At 53.6% G+C, this 17,746-nt stretch overlaps 1 protein-coding gene across 1 annotated transcript in view; it reads right to left on the bottom strand.

The window, feature by feature from the left end:
- Positions 1-8,337: 8,337 nt before the first annotated feature.
- Positions 8,338-17,746, bottom strand: part of LOC138247419 (inducible metalloproteinase inhibitor protein-like) — an 89,086-nt gene continuing 79,677 nt past the window's right edge. Inside the window, exon 4 of the mRNA XM_069202053.1 lies at positions 8,338-9,019. Coding sequence (XP_069058154.1) covers positions 8,649-9,019 — 371 coding nt within the window. The 3' untranslated portion in view covers positions 8,338-8,648. The remainder of the gene's footprint in view (positions 9,020-17,746) is intronic.

The following is a 17,746-nucleotide window of genomic DNA, read 5'->3' as shown; positions in this document are numbered from 1 at the left end:
CTCCCACACAATCAACCAACTATAAAACACACACCCACATCACCCACAAACCCCTGCGACCCTAATCACTGAGAGAAGGAGAGAGAGACACAGCAGACAATCCATAGCAAGACACACTGAGGCACACTACACCATCACACACACCACATAGTAGCACAAAGCACCACTCACCAACACACTCCTCATCACATACACCACCCCACACCTCACCCACACCACCCCATGGCACCCCAAAGGCACCCACGCTTTTCGGACCAAGAACTCCGGGTCATGGTGGAGGAAATCCTAAGAGTGGAACCCCAGCTCTTCGGCTCGCAGGTGCAGCACACCAGTATAGCCAGGAAGGCGGAGCTATGGCAGCGGATCGTGGACAGGGTCAACGCGGTGGGACAGCATCCCAGGAATAGGGAGGACATCCGCAAAAGATGGAACGACCTACGGGGGAAGGTCCGATCGATGGTCTCCAGGCACAACATCGCGGTCCAGAAGACTGGCGGCGGACCCCCACCCACCCCTCCCGAATTTACATCGTGGGAGCAAGAGGTCTTGACCATCCTGCATCCTCAGGGCCTCGCAGGAGTAGCCGGAGGAATGGACTCTGGTAAGTCCAATCTCAACTACTATATCCCCCCCACCCCACCAGCATGCCAACCCACACCCCCACCCTCACCCCCAACCCCCCAGCACACATCCTCCCTGACAATGTCTCACCAGCACAACCCACCCATCCCAACACCAACTCCTGCATGCCAACACAAATCATGGGCACCCATCACCTAAGCATGACCACTGCACCAACCCCTCCCCCCCACTAAATACCCTCACAACACCTCCCTCCAGGGAATGCCTGCACTGGGGGACAAGGGCAGCCACAACACGCATGCTATTGCACACACAGAAATAATAACCAAACTCTCTTACCCCATGCAGGACCCGAACGACAACACACCAGCCAGGAGGGTCCAGAAGTGTCCATCCCACCACCGGAACAGGCCCACACTGAGGATAGCAGCTCTGTCGACAGTGAACCTGATGACCAGCCCGGACCATCGGGGACCTCTGGGCAGTCGGTTCCCCTCAGGCAGCCACAGGCCACACCAGACCCGACCCCCTCTGCCGACACCAGCACAGCTCCCACCCAGCGGGCCCATGCCTCTGTCTCTAGGACAGCTCAATCAGCGGTGTGTCTGCCACTACAGGGCACCCAGGCTAACCCAACACCCCAACAACAACAGGGACCTGGGGGCAGTGGTGGCGGGCACACCGTCCAGGGGACAGAGGCCGGGGGAAACCGGGCAGCTCGGAGGGCTGCTGTGCGACAGGGGGGGGGAGGAGAGGCCCAGGGAACCCACTCTCCAAGAGGCCCTCACCACCATCATGGGGGCATACCACCACTCCCAAGAAACGATGGCGACGGTACTGGCCAGGTTCACTGAGATCCAGGCACAGCAGGAGGAACGCTACATGGGTTTCAGGGAGGAGCTGAGAATCATCGGGACCGCAATGGGGACCATCGTCCTGGCCCTCCACAGGATAGAGGACGCGTTGCGGGACCATGGTGCACCACACAGGGCCCCTGTCACTAGCCCGGACCAGGAACAGCCTACCACCTCCGCCGGCGCTAGTGGACAGGAGGTCCCAACACCTCGACAGCCCCCCAGAACCCCACCTCCTGCTGAAGAACAACCACCCCGTAAGAGGAGCCTGAGACCAAAGAAAAAGACAGAGTAGGATGTCAAGACCCCCGCCTGCAGGACATACCCCCTCAAGTCTTCCCACTGTCCCACATTGCCACCCTGTCCAACCATGAACTGCCTATGCTCCATCCTTCCACAGGCAAAAGGACAATGCACCTGTGAGACTGAGAACTGGACTCTGCCATGGATATTCCTCCACCCCCACCCATCACCCTAAGAATCACATGTACCGATATCTAGCACTGTAAATAAATCACATTTTGCACACAAATCCGTTTTGAGTCATGCTGTATTATTGACAAATGTATTACATATTACTGTTCGATTTCTGTTCTGTCAATTAGTCATGACAACATACCAATGTCAATACGCTGTATTTCATGGGCGAACCAAGCAGAAGTCAGGTACTGAGTCAGAAAGCACTGAGAAGGGAAGGGAAAGGCAAAAATCAATGACAAACATCTGTGGGGAACTACAGAAAGTACAGATGCAGGAGGCTATAAGCAATTGTGAAATGGCGTGGGTGATTCTTACCTGGGTGTTACTGGAAATACTGTTGTATCACTCTGTCCCTATTGTCTGTGTCGTCCTCTGAGTCTTCCTCCTCTTCACTCTCCACAGGCTCCACGGCTTCTACAACACCACCATCTGGACCATCCTCCTGCAGGAAAGGCACCTGGCGTCGCAAAGCCAGGTTGTGAAGCATACAGCACGCCACGATGATATGGCACACCTTCTTTGGTGAGTACATTAGGGATCCACCTGTCATATGCAGGCACCTAAACCTGGCCTTCAGGAGGCCAAAGGTTCGCTCAATCACCCTCCTAGTACGCCCATGGGCCTCATTGTAGCGTTCCTCTGCCCTTGTCCGGGGATTCCTTACTGGGGTCAGTAGCCACGGCAGGTTGGGGTAACCAGAGTCACCTATTAGCCACACACGTTGTCTCTGTAGCTGCTCCATCACATAGGGGATGCTGCTATTTCGCATCACATACGCGTCATGCACTGACCCTGGGAACTTGGCATTTACATGGGAGATGTACTGGTCAGCCAAACAGACCACCTGGACATTCATCGAATGATAATTCTTTCTGTTTCGGTACACCTGCTCATCGTCTTTTGGGGGTACCAAAGCCACATGGGTCCCATCAATGGCACCAATGATGTTGGGGATATGTCCAAGGGCATAGAAATCACCCTTCACTGTAGGCAAGTCACCCTCCTCGGGGAAAATGATGTAGCTCCGCATGAGTTTCATCAGGGCAGACAACACTCTGCTCAAAATCTTAGAAAACATAGGCTGAGACATTCCAGATGACATGGCCACTGTGGTCTGGAATGACCCACTGGCCAAAAAATGGAGGACTGACAAAACCTGCACCAGAGGGGGAATCCCTGTGGGTTGGCGGATGGGGGACATCAGGGCTGGCTCCAGCTGGGCACACAGTTCATGGATAGTGGCACGGTCAAGTCTGTATCGAAGTATTATATGGCGTTCTTCCATTGTCGACAGGTCCACCAGCGGTCGGTACACGCGAGGATTCCTCCTTCTCATCGCAAGTCCCAGCGGACGGTGCCTAGGAAGGACAACATGGAGCACAGAGTCAGCCAAACCACAGGTACGTACAGACAGCTTGCACAGTTAAAGAATGGCAATGGGTTGAAAGGCGTGTATGTGTGGCAATGCAAGGCCTAGGCCTGTGTGTCGCAGTCAAAATTAAGCCATGTGGGCCCTTGAAATGGCGGCTGCCTGACCTGTGAAGTGGGACAATGGGATGTGAGGTCAATGCGCTGGCGGGGCACACCGTGGCGGTAGGCGGTCGAAGACCGCGGCGCAAAGCCGCATTGGTTAACATTGAAGCCTATGGGTTTCAGGAGCCAATGACGAAGTGCGCCGGCGGTCGCGGTACGCACCGCCGCGGTACGCACCGCCGCCGTACGCACCGCCGCGGGCGTGACCGCCATTTTCTATCTGCTTAATCACTCGAGACCTGATCATCCACAGGAGAGGACCTATACTGCAAGTGCTGCTGTGACCTCGGTCTGGAAGATACAATGGCTGCTGCGCCTGGGGAAAGGGCCCCTGCCTTCACGTCTGAAGAGTTGGAGAAGCTCGTGGATGGGGTCCTCCCCCAGTATGCGCTACTCTACGGTCCTCCAGACCAACAAGTGAGTACACCGGGTGCTAATGGAATGGGCTATGCCTGTGTGGATTGGGGTGGATGTAAGTTGGTGGGGTGGGGGGCGAATGAGGAGTGCAACGCCCGACAGATGAGAGCATGTGCCATATGGCAAAGTGGGTGGGTGGGGGCCAATTACATCTAACATGCAGGTCATTGATGATTTCCTCCTTTCCACCCTGTACATGTCTAATAGGTCAGCGCCCATCAGAAGATCGAGATTTGGCGTGCCATCGCCAAGGAAGTCCGGACCTTGGGGGTCCACAACAGACGGGGCACCCACTGCCGCAAGAGGTGGGAGGACATCCGCCGCGGAACAAGGAAGACCGCTGAAACACTGCTGGGGATGGCCTCCCAACCTAGGAGGGGTGCCAGTCACACCATGACCCCCCTGATGTCCCGGATCCTGGCGGTGGCCTACCCTGAATTGGATGGGCGCTTTAAGACATCACAGCAGACACAAGGGGGTGAGTATCAGCACATTCTCCTATCTTTCTGCGCAGTGGAAGCGTCTGGGTGGGGGAGGAGGGCTGTGGGTGACATTAGGCCAGGGCGCTTTCTGTAGTGTAGTCCTCTCCCTTAGGCATGGCCCTGTGCCCCCGGCCCCCACCTCTGTAGGGTGACAAGTACAGCCATTGAAGGTCCAGCATCTCCCATGTGCGCGTTTGACGTCTCTTGGCCTGTTGTCTTAGTCAGTAGTACTGAGTAGTGTACCCCGAATGCGCGGCTTAGTGCATTAGGCACCTGTGTCTGTCCTCTCCGCCAACGGTGTTGACATTGCATGCACTCAACCTGGTCTTCTTTTTTCTCCCCCCACCCTTTCTCTTCATCTTCTTGTGCATGTGTGCATTAGCATCATCAGGCGGAGGAGATATGGCATCGGAGCACGAGGGAGCTGCAGGACACAAGGCCCCGGTGGGCCCAGGAACAGACACCGAGGGCACCAGTGATCCGGATGGCGAGGGGAGCACCACGACGGGGACCGCTGGTGAGAGCAGCGAAAGCGACACGTCCTCGGATGGGAGCTCCCTAGGGGTGGCGGCAACATCCGTGCCCCCCGCCTCTACAGGTACAGCCGCCACCCAGCGCACCAGCCCCGCCCTCCCAGCAGCCCCTCAGTCTTCGCTCCGTGCCGGTTCGCCCAGGAAGGCGCGCGTCTCCTTCGCCCCAGGCACCTCAGCCCCTGCCCCTGTTGCCCCTGCTGCCCTCAGTGCGGAGCTCATTGACCTGGTAAGGACGCTCATTGTTGGGCAGACGACCCTTTTGAATGCCATCCAGGGTGTGCAAAGGGAGGTGCAACAGAGCAATGCGTACCTGGAGGGCATTCATTCGGGTCAGGCTGCCCATCAACGAGCGTTCACTGCTCTGGCCTCAGCACTGACGGCAGCCATTGTCCCTGTTTCCAGCCTCCCTCTTCTGACTGCCTCCAGCCTGTCTCTGTCTCCTGTTCCTCAGCCTATCCCATCCACACCATCAGACCAGCCTGCACACACCTCAACACCCAAGAGCAGCTCATCCAAACACAAGCACCACAGATCCCGCAAACACTCACCCGAGCAACACCCAGATGCAGACATGCCAACAGCCACTGCCACCCCTGTGTCCCCCTCCTCCTCGTCTCCCTCCTCCCTCCCTGTGACGTCTACACTCACACCTGCATGCACCCCAACATCAGCCAGTGCTTCCATCACCACCTCACCCTCCAGTACAGTCCACACTCGTGCAGTCACCACCCCCACTGCCATGTACACGTCCCCTGTGTCCTCTCCCACTGTGTCTGTCACCCCCTCTTCCAAGACACACAAACGCAGGCAGCCACCCACCCAACAGCCATCCACCTCACGACAGCCTACAGCACCAGCACCTTCACCCAATGACAGCACACCTGACTCTCCTACAACCACCTCCTCTACCTCCACTTCCATCTCCACTTCTCCTACCCTTTACCTTGGCCCTAAAAAACGTTTCCTGGCTAACCTTAACCTCTTTCCCCCCGATGACCTCCCCCATCCATCTTCAAAGAGTCCCAAGAGCACCGCAGCCGCCACCAGCCCAGCTTCGGGTGTCACTGTTGTGCCTGGGTTCTGGAGCCCACCCTTTGCCAGCAGTGACACATCGATCAGCAGCAAGGACACGTCCAGCCCCCCCCCCGGCAAGAGGACCCGCAAAACCAAGGACCGCCGTGCGAGGACCGACAGGGCTGCCCCCAAGGAGCAATGTGCGGCCACTTCACCCCCGACACCATCTAGGGGAGGCAAGGGCCCGAGAGCCCCATCAAAGGAGCGGAAGGCCAGCAGGAGCGCGGAGAAGGTGGACCCCACATGCCACATCCCAGCTTGGCATGAGGACACTAAGGAGGCCGTCCCCGAAGGGTCCAGAAACGTCACGGTCCGAGGTCGACTGAGCAGGGAGTCGAGGCCAGGTCTGGCTCCCTTGACCTTCTGGATGAGCACCGCTGAACAGGGCCCGCGGTGCAGAAGAGCACCGCTGAACAGGGCCCCGCCGTGGAGAAGAGCACCGCTGAACAGGGCCCGCGGTGCAGAAGAGCACCGCTGAACAGGGCCCCGCCGTCTCAAGCACCGCTCCGCTGGGCCCCGCCGTCTCAAGCACCGCTCCGCTGGGCCCTTCCTCTCAAGCACCGCTCCGCTGGGCCCTTCCTCTCAAGCACCGCTCCGCTGGGCCCTTCCTCTCAAGCACCGCTCCGCTGGGCCCCGCCGTCTCAAGCACCGCTCCGCTGGGCCCTTCCTCTCAAGCACCGCTCCGCTGGGCCCTTCCTCTGAGGCACCGCTCCGCTGGGCCCTTCCTCTCAAGCACCGCTCCGCTGGGCCCTTCCTCTCAAGCACCGCTCCGCTGGGCCCCGCCGTCTCAAGCACCGCTCCGCTGGGCCCCGCCGTCTCAAGCACCGCTCCGCTGGGCCCCGCCGTCTCAAGCACCGCTCCGCTGGGCCCTTCCTCTCAAGCACCGCTCCGCTGGGCCCTTCCTCTCAAGCACCGCTCCGCTGGGCCCTTCCTCTCAAGCACCGCTCCGCTGGGCCCTTCCTCTGAGGCACCGCTCCGCTGGGCCCTTCCTCTGAGGCACCGCTCCGCTGGGCCCTTCCTCTCAAGCACCGCTCCGCTGGGCCCTTCCTCTCAAGCACCGCTCCGCTGGGCCCTTCCTCTCAAGCACCGCTCCGCTGGGCACCGCCGTCTCAAGCACCGCTCCGCTGGGCACCGCCGTCTCAAGCACCGTTTATGGTTCACTGTGCCCACCATGCCTCCTCCTTGACCAGTGGAGACTGTCATCCACCTGATGGACTGTGGCTTTGCACTCCCCAGGATGGTCCAGTGGGCAGCCCACCCACTGTAGAGACTTGAGAGACTGTGGCTTTGCACTCCCCAGGATGGTCCAGTGGGCAGCCCACCCACTGTAGAGACATTGAGAGACTGTGGCTTTGCACTCCCCAGGATGGTCCAGTGGGCAGCCCACCCACTGTAGAGACATTGAGAGACTGTGGCTTTGCACTCCCCAGGATGGTCCAGTGGGCAGCCCACCCACTGTAGAGACATTGAGAGACTGTGGCTTTGCACTCCCCAGGATGGTCCAGTGGGCAGCCCACCCACTGTAGAGACTTGAGAGACTGTGGCTTTGCACTCCCCAGGATGGTCCAGTGGGCAGCCCACCCACTGTAGAGACATTGAGAGACTGTGGCTTTGCACTCCCCAGGATGGTCCAGTGGGCAGCCCCCCACTGTAGAGACATTGAGAGACTGTGGCTTTGCACTCCCCAGGATGGTCCAGTGGGCATGGTGGCTCCTCGTGGATCTGGCGTCGTGGACTCATGTGGCTGTGGTGCCCCCCCCTTCCCTTCCCCCTGAGGTGCCTGTAGTTTTTACATCTGATGCCCCTGCAGTGTTCTCTCCAAAGGACTCAGGTCTCCTGTGTGGGCTTTGCCCTTGTTTCTCAAGACTTTGGCCCACGGACATGCTGAATTCGTAGGATGTGCAGGACTTGTTACTTCAGTTATACACTGATGTGTATGTCATTAGTTTTGTTGTGGATATCTTTCATGGTTGTACTCTAATTTTCTGGAGCTTTTTGGTACATAAATATTTATTCCAAATATGATTACGTCCTGGCATTTTTCAGGGGTGTTTGGTGGTATCACTGTGACTTGGTGCTCTGCATTGGTGAGTACATAGTTGGGGGGGGGGGTCGCATATGTGTGTGCCCGTGACCTTTCGTCCTCCCCCTCCCGTGTGTCGTAGGTGCAGTACTCACCGTTGTCGTCTGCGCTGGACTTCGTACTCGTGGTAGATGAGTAGGTAGACGAGAGCAGGTAGGATGTTTAATTCGGGTTCCATGCTGTCCTCCTTCCTCCTGGAGTGCGTAGTGGTGAGCGTTTTCCCGTCCGTAGTCTGTTTCCGCCGTGTTTTTATCGGCGGTGCTCCCGCCCCGGAAATGGTGGCGTATTGGTGAGTTGGAATAGTGTGGGCGGTACATTGTCTCCCGCCTGTCTGTTGGCGGTGACCGCCGCACTGTTTGTACCGCCGTGGCGGTCGGAGTGTTATGGTGGCTGTCTGTGTTGGCGGTTCCCGCCAGGCTCAGAATCCCATTTTTATTACCGCCAGCCTGTTGGCGGGTTGGCCGCCGCTTTAACACCGACCGCCAGGGTTAGAATCACCCCCTATGTATGGTTTCCAATCATTCAAATAAGAATTGCAGAGAAAATAAGACAATACCAGTGTTGGTGAGCAAGAGTGTTGTTTCCCATGTTCCCATCCGTGCCTACCCCTTTATGGCTTCTGACACTGAGACTTTTTCACACACATGCCTTTTTTCTCGCTCCTAAAGACAAAACCTTTCTTGCAGAAGCACCCCGTAACACATTCCTTTGTACATTTAGTGGGTGGATGTAAGTAATTCTGACAGTTCAGAGGGCAGGCTGTGCCACAGCTAGTGTAGACGGCATTGTTCTGCTTGCAGGATGAACATTCGCTCTTGGGTATACATCTTGTGCTCTTTGAGTCTTCCAGGATGTAGCCATCGTTGCAGACACACTTTGGTTTACACTGCAATGTGCAAACGGAAACCTCACCCAGTTGGGGGCAGTTTTCAGGGCATGCACTTCCACAGTCGTCAAAATGCATATTTGCTGGGCATATACCTGCAGAGAAAACATCAAGAGGCATGTCATATTCAAGTGACTTTATACATTAATCTACAAATAAAGCCATTTAGCCATTCCCTACCCCCCTCTGTCTCACTCTCTAGCTCAAGCATTTTTGTTAGACCTGGCAACCTTGGTGTGGTTTCCCCTAACTTTTTGCCCTCTGACCTCCTGTTTTTCTGGCTCATTTTCGCTGGCTGTAAGGATTCTGTGCCCTTTACCACTGCTAACCAGTGCTAAAGTGCAGGTGCTCCGTACTCCTAATATGGAAACATTGTCTTATCCACAATTGGCATATTTAATTTACTTGTAAGGCCCTAGTAAAGTGTACCCATAGTGCACCTATGGCCTGTACATTAAATGCTACTGTTAGGTCTATAGCACCGATTGTGCCATCCACTGCAGTAGTCTTTCCAGTCTGTCTCAAGCCTGCCACTGCAGTGCCTGTAGATGCAGGTTTAAACTGCAATTTCAACCTGGCAAGTGCACCCATGTGCCAGGCCCAAACCTTCCTTTTTATTACATATGTCAACATTAACATAGGCCCTAATTAACTCCAGGGGCAGGATACGGTGTGTTTACAATGTTGGACATGTACTTTTTGGTTTAACATGTCCAGGTAGTAAAGAGCTCTTAGATTCGTTTTTCACTGTTGCAAGGCCTATCTCTCCCATTGGTTAATATTGGGATCGCCTTAAAACATCTTTTAAGTGTAATTTCCAAATGGGAAGAGATAGAAATATTGAGTGTGGTGACTCTTTAAATCACAGCTTATGGTAAAGTTGGATTCTGAATTGTAGGTCTGAAAATGCCACTTTTAGAAAGTTGACAATGTCTTACTTTAACAATTTTGTGCCTCTACCTGTTTCTGAATACTCATCTGGGGTAGATGACAGTTGAGCTTTGTGTATACCTTCTAGACAGTCACACACAAAGGTAGCTTGGATGTGACATCTGCATGCTGATGAGCCATCACCTGACTGATGGGTCTTCTTGGGCTAGACAGGAGGGAGGAGCTGACAACTGCACCTGAATAGGGCTATACCTCTCCTCACACAAAGGACTGCATGTCCCCGGAAGAGTGTCTGGAGCCAGGAAATGAAGGGAAGGGATCCCCACACTTCAAAGACACATTTTGGTATTAGTACTGGACTACAGACACCACAAATTTATTTCACTTTTGGGTCCTGAGGAAACTCTGCCAAGAAGAAGCACTTGCGCCACTGTGTTGGCCTACTGCCTGCTGATTGCTGTGCTGCTAGGAGAAACTGCCACTTTGCTACTTGTTCTGCTGTGTTGGCCTACTACCTGCTAATTGCTGTGCTGCTAAGAGGGAATACCACATTGCAAATTGCTCTGCTGGGTTTGCCTGTGAGAATGGTCTACTGCCCTACAATTTCAAAGGCCATCTCAAGTAACTCCAAGGACTTGTTGGATTTCCCCCTTTTGGAAATCTCATGATCATCAAAGATTTTAACTGTGGACCACTACTGTGGGATCTGCCACCCATGAGTCAGATAACAATGCGTTTCAAAGAGGAACCATGTACTTGACTGCTCTGAGTGCACAACACGCTCTCTCTGACCATAGTATGTTGAGCTCTTCTCTCACCAAAATCATCACATGCTGAGCACTTCTTCATTCACTAAAATCAGCACTTGTCAAGCGCTTCTATGTTCAACAAAGTCAGCATGTGCTGAGTGCTTCATCATTCACTAAAGTCAGCACATGTAGAGCGCTTCTTCGTTCACCAAAGTCAGCGTGTGCTGAGAGCTGCTTCATTGATAAGTCAGAGCGGGAAGTCCTTTTTTTTTCACTAAGACCATCGTGTGTAGTGCTTTGTCGTTCACCAAGGTCTGTGTGTGTCCCCCACTGACCAACATTCTGCACCACTGCGTGGTATCCAGCCCAGCCACTGCAACTGAGGACATCTGCACACGGCTGTCCAGACACCTACAGAATACTGTGAGTAAGGGGAGCGGGACGACTGCTCAGCCTCTGTGCATGCTTACCCAGCAAGATCCTGTGTCACAGCTCTGGGCCGCCTGTTGCGTGCTTCTGCCCACATTGACTTCCAATCTCGAGGGGACGGGGAAATCGAGATCCCCTGCAAATCATTCCGATCGTGAGACCGCATCAGAACTTTCATTATGAGTGCCTTCCTAGTACTCTGCTAAAGAGAACTTACATAACTCCCTGAAAGGAAGCGCCCACATCTTTCTAAGTGCTGTGAATTCAACACTACACTCTAATCACGATAATCTATGAAAATGGGATTTTGTTGTTTGGGTCTAAGGTTGATCAGATAAATAATATCTATTTTTCTAAACTGGTGTGGAGTCTTTTTATGGTGTCTTCACTGTGTTTCTGTAGTTCAAGTGTTGCACAAATACTTTACACATTGGTACTTAGGTTAAGCCAAGTTACCAGAGGTTGAACACAGGTTAATTTGGAAAGTGTTACTGACTTACCCTGACTAGAATTGTTGTCCCTAATTGGACAGGGTGCCTACTGCTGCCAACTACAGACCCAATTTCTAACAATTATCCTCAATGTTATATCTCCTTGTCTCTATTAGCCTATATTTATCTTTTTTTTCTAACTCTTCTCTTCCTTATTATCCCTTGCTTTCACTCTGTGTGAGAAATTGGGTTGTTGGTTGACTGGAGTGTTAACCCGGTAAAGCAACAGCCACAGACTCCATCCGGGTGAATCACAAAATCATTCAATTAAACTGCTAAACACTCTGGTACCTTGGCACAATAGCAGCCAGGTTTAACTTAGAGACAAATTTAAAGTATTTCTGCAGCACACAAACAGTAATAAAGTAAAAATACAGCACAAGAGAAATCTCACACCAAATTAGGAAAATAGAGTAAACTATAATACATTATTTGGCACCAAAACAGCAAAACTCTAATCAGTAGAAGCAGAGTAATGTTTTTTTTTTTAAGTAAGAACCTTAATGATCAAAGCATCAACTTCACTCTTCTATTCGTGCAAGACTGAGTCGAAGTAAAAAAATATGTTCAACTACGATGGAGCACATGTCAGACAGTCAGTGGATTGGGCCAGTCAGAGCTTAATTTTGGACTTGGAGAAAGTAAAGTTCAGCTGGACAAGGCTGCAGGCGGTGTCCAAGGAGGGAACCTCATCGTTGGGGAGCCAGTGAATAGACTTGCTATGAAGATTTGCATGTCCGGACTTAGGCCCTCATTACAACTCTGGCGGTCAGTGTTAAAGTGGCGGTAATACCGCAAACAGGCCGGCGGAAAGAAAATTAAATTACGACTGTGGCAGAAACCGCCAACATAGACAGCCACTTTAAAATTCCGACCGCCATGGCGGTACAAACAAACAGCGTGGCGGTAACCGCCAACAGACAGGCGGAAGACAATGTACTGCCCACCCTATCACAAGATGCCAATCCACCACCTTTTCCGGGGCGGAACCAACGCGAACAAAAACACGGCGGAAACAGTACACAGAAGGGAAAACATGCACCTTTCCACACCCCATGGGGAACCAGATCACCATGGAGCCAGAACTGCAGATACTGCTGGCGCTGGTCTTCCTGCTCCTCTATCAGGAGGACCAACGACGGCGGCGACGACCACGGTGAGTACTGTACCTATAACACAGGGGAGGGGGAAGGGAAAAGAAAGCGACACACACACGGAACACGCAACACCCCCACCCTCACCCACAACACCATACACACAAATACATGCTGCATCATTACATATACACCCCCCACCGCCCCTGGAAGAATGCAAGGACAAAAGGAAATGAGTTGAACGATTGTAATCAATAAAAATCCAGCAGTCAAAACTCAAAATACAGTAGATACAATTATGTACACCAACTACACAAGTCCGGATAGTGCACCAATCATTGTCCATGGACCACTGGGCCCAAAATGCATGGGCGAGGCCCACACAGATACCTGACTCCAAACAGAGAGAACACTGCAGGGGTATCAGATTGAAAATACACCTGCACCTCAGGGGGAGGGGGGTGCACCTCAGCCTGATGAATGCACGACACCACTGCTCCATGAGGGGGCTCCATGCCCACTGCTGTATCCTAGGGAGTGCAAAGCCACAGTCTCTCAAGTCTCTCCAGTGGGTGGTTTGCCCACTGATTTATCCTGGGGAGTGCAAAGCCATTCTCTCAAGTCTCTCCAGTGGGTGGTTTGCCCACTGCTGTATCCTGGGGAGTGCAAAGCCACAGTCTCTTAAGTCTCTCCAGTGGGTGGTTTGCCCACTGCTTTATCCTGGGGAGTGCAAAGCCACAGTCTCTCAAGTGGAGAACAGTCTCCACTGGTTCTGGAGGGGGCTTTGTGCCCAGAGTGCTTCATCCTCCTAAGGACTGGGGTAGTGGATGCCTTTCTCCACTGGTTCTGGAGTGGCCTTTGTGCCCAGAGAGCTTCATCCTTCTAAGGACTGGGGTAGTGGATGCCTTTCTCCACTGGGTCTGGAGGGGGCTTTGTGCCCAGAGTGCTTCATCCTGCCAAGGACAGAGGTAGTGGATGCCTTTCTCCAATGGTTCTGGAGGTGGCTTTATGCCCAGAGTGCTTCATCCTGCCATGGACAGAGGTAGTGGATACCTTTCTCCACTAAAAGTGATGCATCATGGAAGCTGCGTAGGCTCCTCGAACTCACCACCAGCCTCGGACGACTGACCACTGGGGATGGCAGCCATGTCAGCGGTGGTGCCACTGGCTCAGGATGTCGCGGGGCCGCTGGCGGTGCTTGCGGTCGTGTCATTCGCAGCGGTGCTTGTGGCGGGCTCTGTGGGAGCGGTGCTGACGGCGGGTTCTGTGGCAGCGGTGCTTGCGGCGGGCCATGTGGGAGCGGTGCTGGCGGTGGACTCTGTGGTGGCGGTGCTGGTGGCGGGCTCAATGACAGCAGTGCTGGTGGCGGCCTCAATGACAGCGATGCTGGTGGCAGCCTCAATGACAGCAGTGCTGGTGGCGGGCTCAATGACAGCGGTGCTGGTGGCGGGCTCTGTGGGAGCGGTGCTGGTGGCAGGCTCTGTGGCGGTGCAGATGGTGGTGCAGGTAGCGGTCTTTTCTGCCGTACAGGTTGGCGTGGATGTGGACAGAAGGTGTGACACTGGTCCCTCAGTCGGTGCCACCATGCCCTCTCCTGACCTGCCCTTCATTTTCTGGCCCTTCCCCACCTTGGATGGTGGTGCAGCAGGCTTGCCACTATTCCCTTTTGTTTTCCCTGAGCTCTTGGTGGCAGGTGTTTTCTGCTTCTCCCTCCGGGATGTGGGCACCTTTTTAAGTTTTGCAGGTGGCGGAATGTCCTTGCCCTCGCTCCGTGGCACACTGGCAGCCCTGATGGTTGGCGCTCTCCAATAGCCTGCAGTTGCTGGCACCACAGTGCCTGGGGATGTGGTGGCTGAGGTGCTGGGTTGGGACCTGGAAAGCCTGGCCCTAGGGGACGGACGGGGGGAGGTGTAGGGAAAAGGTCATAATTAGCTAGGAAAAGTTTTTTTGACACACTGTGACGGGTAGATGGAGGGGGTTTGGGAGTAGAGGAAGAGGTAGTGGTTGTAGTAGGTGTACGCCTGCTGAATTTGGGTGAAGGTGCATGGGCTGGAAGCTGTTGTGAGGTGGATGGCTGTTGGGTGGGTGTGTGCCTGCGTTTGTGTGCTTTGGGAGGAGGGCTCACAGACACACTGGTAGAGGACACAGGGGATGTGTGAATGGCATTGGGGGTGGTGAGTGCATGTGAGCGTTGTCTGGTGATGGGCGTGCTGGTGATCGAGGTAGTGGCTGAGGATGTAGTGCATGCAGGTGTGAGTAGAGATGAGACTGGGAGGGGGAGGGAGACGTGGAGGAGGGGGGCACAGTGGAGACAGTGGATGTTGGTATGTCTGCATGGGTATGATGCCTGTGGGAGTGCCTGTGGGATGTGTGGTGCTTATGTGTGCCTGAGCCACTTTTGTGTGTTGATGTGTGTATGCTGGTCTGATGGTGTGCTTGGGATAGGCTGAGGTACAGGGGATTCGGTCTGGGTGGAGGAAGTTGGAGGGGGGAGGCTGGACACAGGGACAATGGTTGCCATCAGTGCTGAGATCAAAACCTTAAATGCTCTCTGTTGGGCTGCCTGACCAGAATGAATTCACTCCAGGTATGCATTTGTTTGTTGCAAATGCCTCTCAACACCCTGGATGGCATTCACAATGGTAGACTGCCCAACAGTGAGAAATCTCAGGGGGTCAATAGCCTCCTCACTGAGGGCAGCAGGGCTGACTGGGGCAGGGCCTGAGGTGCTTGGGGCAAAGGAGATGCACACCCTCCTGGGTGAGCGGGCACCAGACACACGCTGAGGGGCTGCTGGGAGGGCGGTGCTGGTAGCGGGTTGGCGGCTGTACCTGTTGATGCGGGGGCCACAGAGGGGCCCGCCCCCGCAAGGGAGTACCCATCAGGGAAGGAGTCGCTGTCCATGGTCTCTGCTCATGTCCCCGCCGTGGAGCTCCCCTCGCCCTCCGTCCCACTGGTGGCTTCATACTCTTTTGTTTCACCCTCCAGGGCCAAGCGGGATGCAGCTCCCTCCTGCTCCGGTGCCACTGCTCCTCCACCTGATGATGCTATTGCACACAAGAACAGGAGAGTTGCCTTACCAGAGTCCATTCCTCCTGCTACTCCTGCAAGTCCCTCAGGATGCAGTATTGCCAAGACTTGCTCCTCCCATGTTGTTAGTTGTGGGGGAGGAGGTGGGGGTCCTACCGCCAGTCCTCTGTACTGCGATCTGGTTTCTGGAGACCACGGAACGCACCTCCCCCATAGGTCGTTCCACCTCTTCCTGATGTAATCCCATGTTCTGGGGTGCTGTCCCACTGCGTTGACCCTGTCGACGATTATCTGCCATAGCCCCATCTTCCTTGCAATGGAGGTCTGTTGCACCTATGATCCGAATAGCTGTGGCTCTACCTGGACGATTTCCTCCACCATGACCCTAAGCTCCTCCTCAGAGAACCTGGGGTGTCGTTCAGATGCCATGATGTGGAATGGGTGATGTTTGGGGGTGTGTGTGTTGTGATGTGTGAGGGAGTGTGATAGTGTGTGTTGTCTGAGGTGCATGGATGTTGTGTGAGTGATGATGTTGTGTGTCTGTGGATGCTGTGGTTGTTTCTGGTGGTGTCTCTCTCTGGCCTTCTTTCGAATTTTGGTAGTAAGGGTTTGTGGGTGATGTGGGTGTGTGTTTTATAATGGATTGGGTGTGTGGGAGTGGTGTGTGTATGTGTATCAGGTGTGTGTATTTCAAATTGTCCAATGTGGTTGTGTTTTGTAAATGTATGTATATTTTGAGCACAGTTTTGTGTACCACCAATGGAATACCGTGGTTGAAAGGTCGCCGCGTGGGTTCGTGGGTCGTGATAGTGTGGGCGTATTCCTGTTGACGTGATGGTAGAGGTTCGGTTTTTGCCAGTTTATCACTGACCTTTGGTGTGGCAGATTTGTGTGGGTGTCTGGATTTTGGCGGATTCCGAGTTGTGGGTCGTAATAGATGAAGTGGAATTCCGCCACCGCAGCAGTGTGTTGGCAGTCTTCTGCACAGCAGTAAGCGGAATTTACCACCAGGGTTGTACTGAGGGCCTTAGTGCTTTCGAAGTTGAAAATAACCATCAGGATGAGGCAGTAGGCTATAGCTGATCAGAGTTCCAGGAAGTCAGATAATCCTTTGCTGCAAATTCTGGCCGATGTGCCTTAGGTGGAAAGACTGACATGATGGTTTGGGTCTTCCTTCGGATCTCAGGGTAGTTTTTAGCCAAAATGTTCCAAGTCCCATGTTTTGCATTTTGGCTATCTGGGCACTTTTAGCACCACCGCTAGAACTGGAGGAGTACCATTTGGTTAGTTAGTACTCACTTAGTCTGGGTCCAGTTGTGAATGGTAAGAGCCTATTAGACCCTTGTGGCCCTGTGGCTCTGGACAGAAGTCCAGCAACTTAGTCCTTGGGGTCACTATGGTAGTCCTGGGTTCAGATGAAAAGCAGGGCTCAAGCATCAGGGTAGGCCTCTGAGGGTTCAAGGAAGGCTCCAGGAAGCAAAGAAGTCCATTTATTTGCAGCAAAGCAACAAATCAGTCTTGCAGAGTACAGAGCAGGCCACAGCAGCAGGCAGTACTTTGAGGCTACTTCTGCAGATCTAGAAAGTCAACAGAAAAGTGGGTCTGAGGTCCCTATTTTTATACCTGCTGCCTTCTTTGACATTGGGAGACGTTTCTAGAGGGTTCTCTTTGAAGTGCTTGTAATGTTCTGACCCCTCTGCCCTGGTTTCAAGTGGCTGCAGAAAATTGAAAGTAGTGACAATCCTTTTTGTGAAGGCAAATCACAGCCTATTCAGCTGCAAGTGGGGCTGTGCCCAGCTCCAGAACCCCATCTGCCAGCAGCTGGCAAATTCAGGCACACCTAATCCCTCTATTTTGTGACTGTCTGGGGGGAATTCACAAAGTCTAACTGACAGTAACACACAGCCATGTGACGTAAGACAGGCTGCAGGCACCAAAAATGCAAAGGGCAGGAAATGCCTACTTTGTAAAAGATGCCTTTTCAAAACATAATTTAAAATACTACTTTACAATTAAAGAGGATTCTTAATTATAATTTCAGAGATACTAAACCTGAAATTATTATCTGTCCACAATCAAAAGCTAGTATTTGTTAGATGAAATAAGGCCACCCAGTTTTATGTTATGGGACAGATGGG

The sequence above is a fragment of the Pleurodeles waltl genome, chromosome 7 (genome assembly GCF_031143425.1).
Source record: "Pleurodeles waltl isolate 20211129_DDA chromosome 7, aPleWal1.hap1.20221129, whole genome shotgun sequence".
Taxonomy (NCBI): domain Eukaryota; kingdom Metazoa; phylum Chordata; class Amphibia; order Caudata; family Salamandridae; genus Pleurodeles; species Pleurodeles waltl.
The sequence above is the reverse complement of the archived record's forward strand: the minus strand, read 5'-3'. Positions and strand labels throughout refer to the sequence as shown.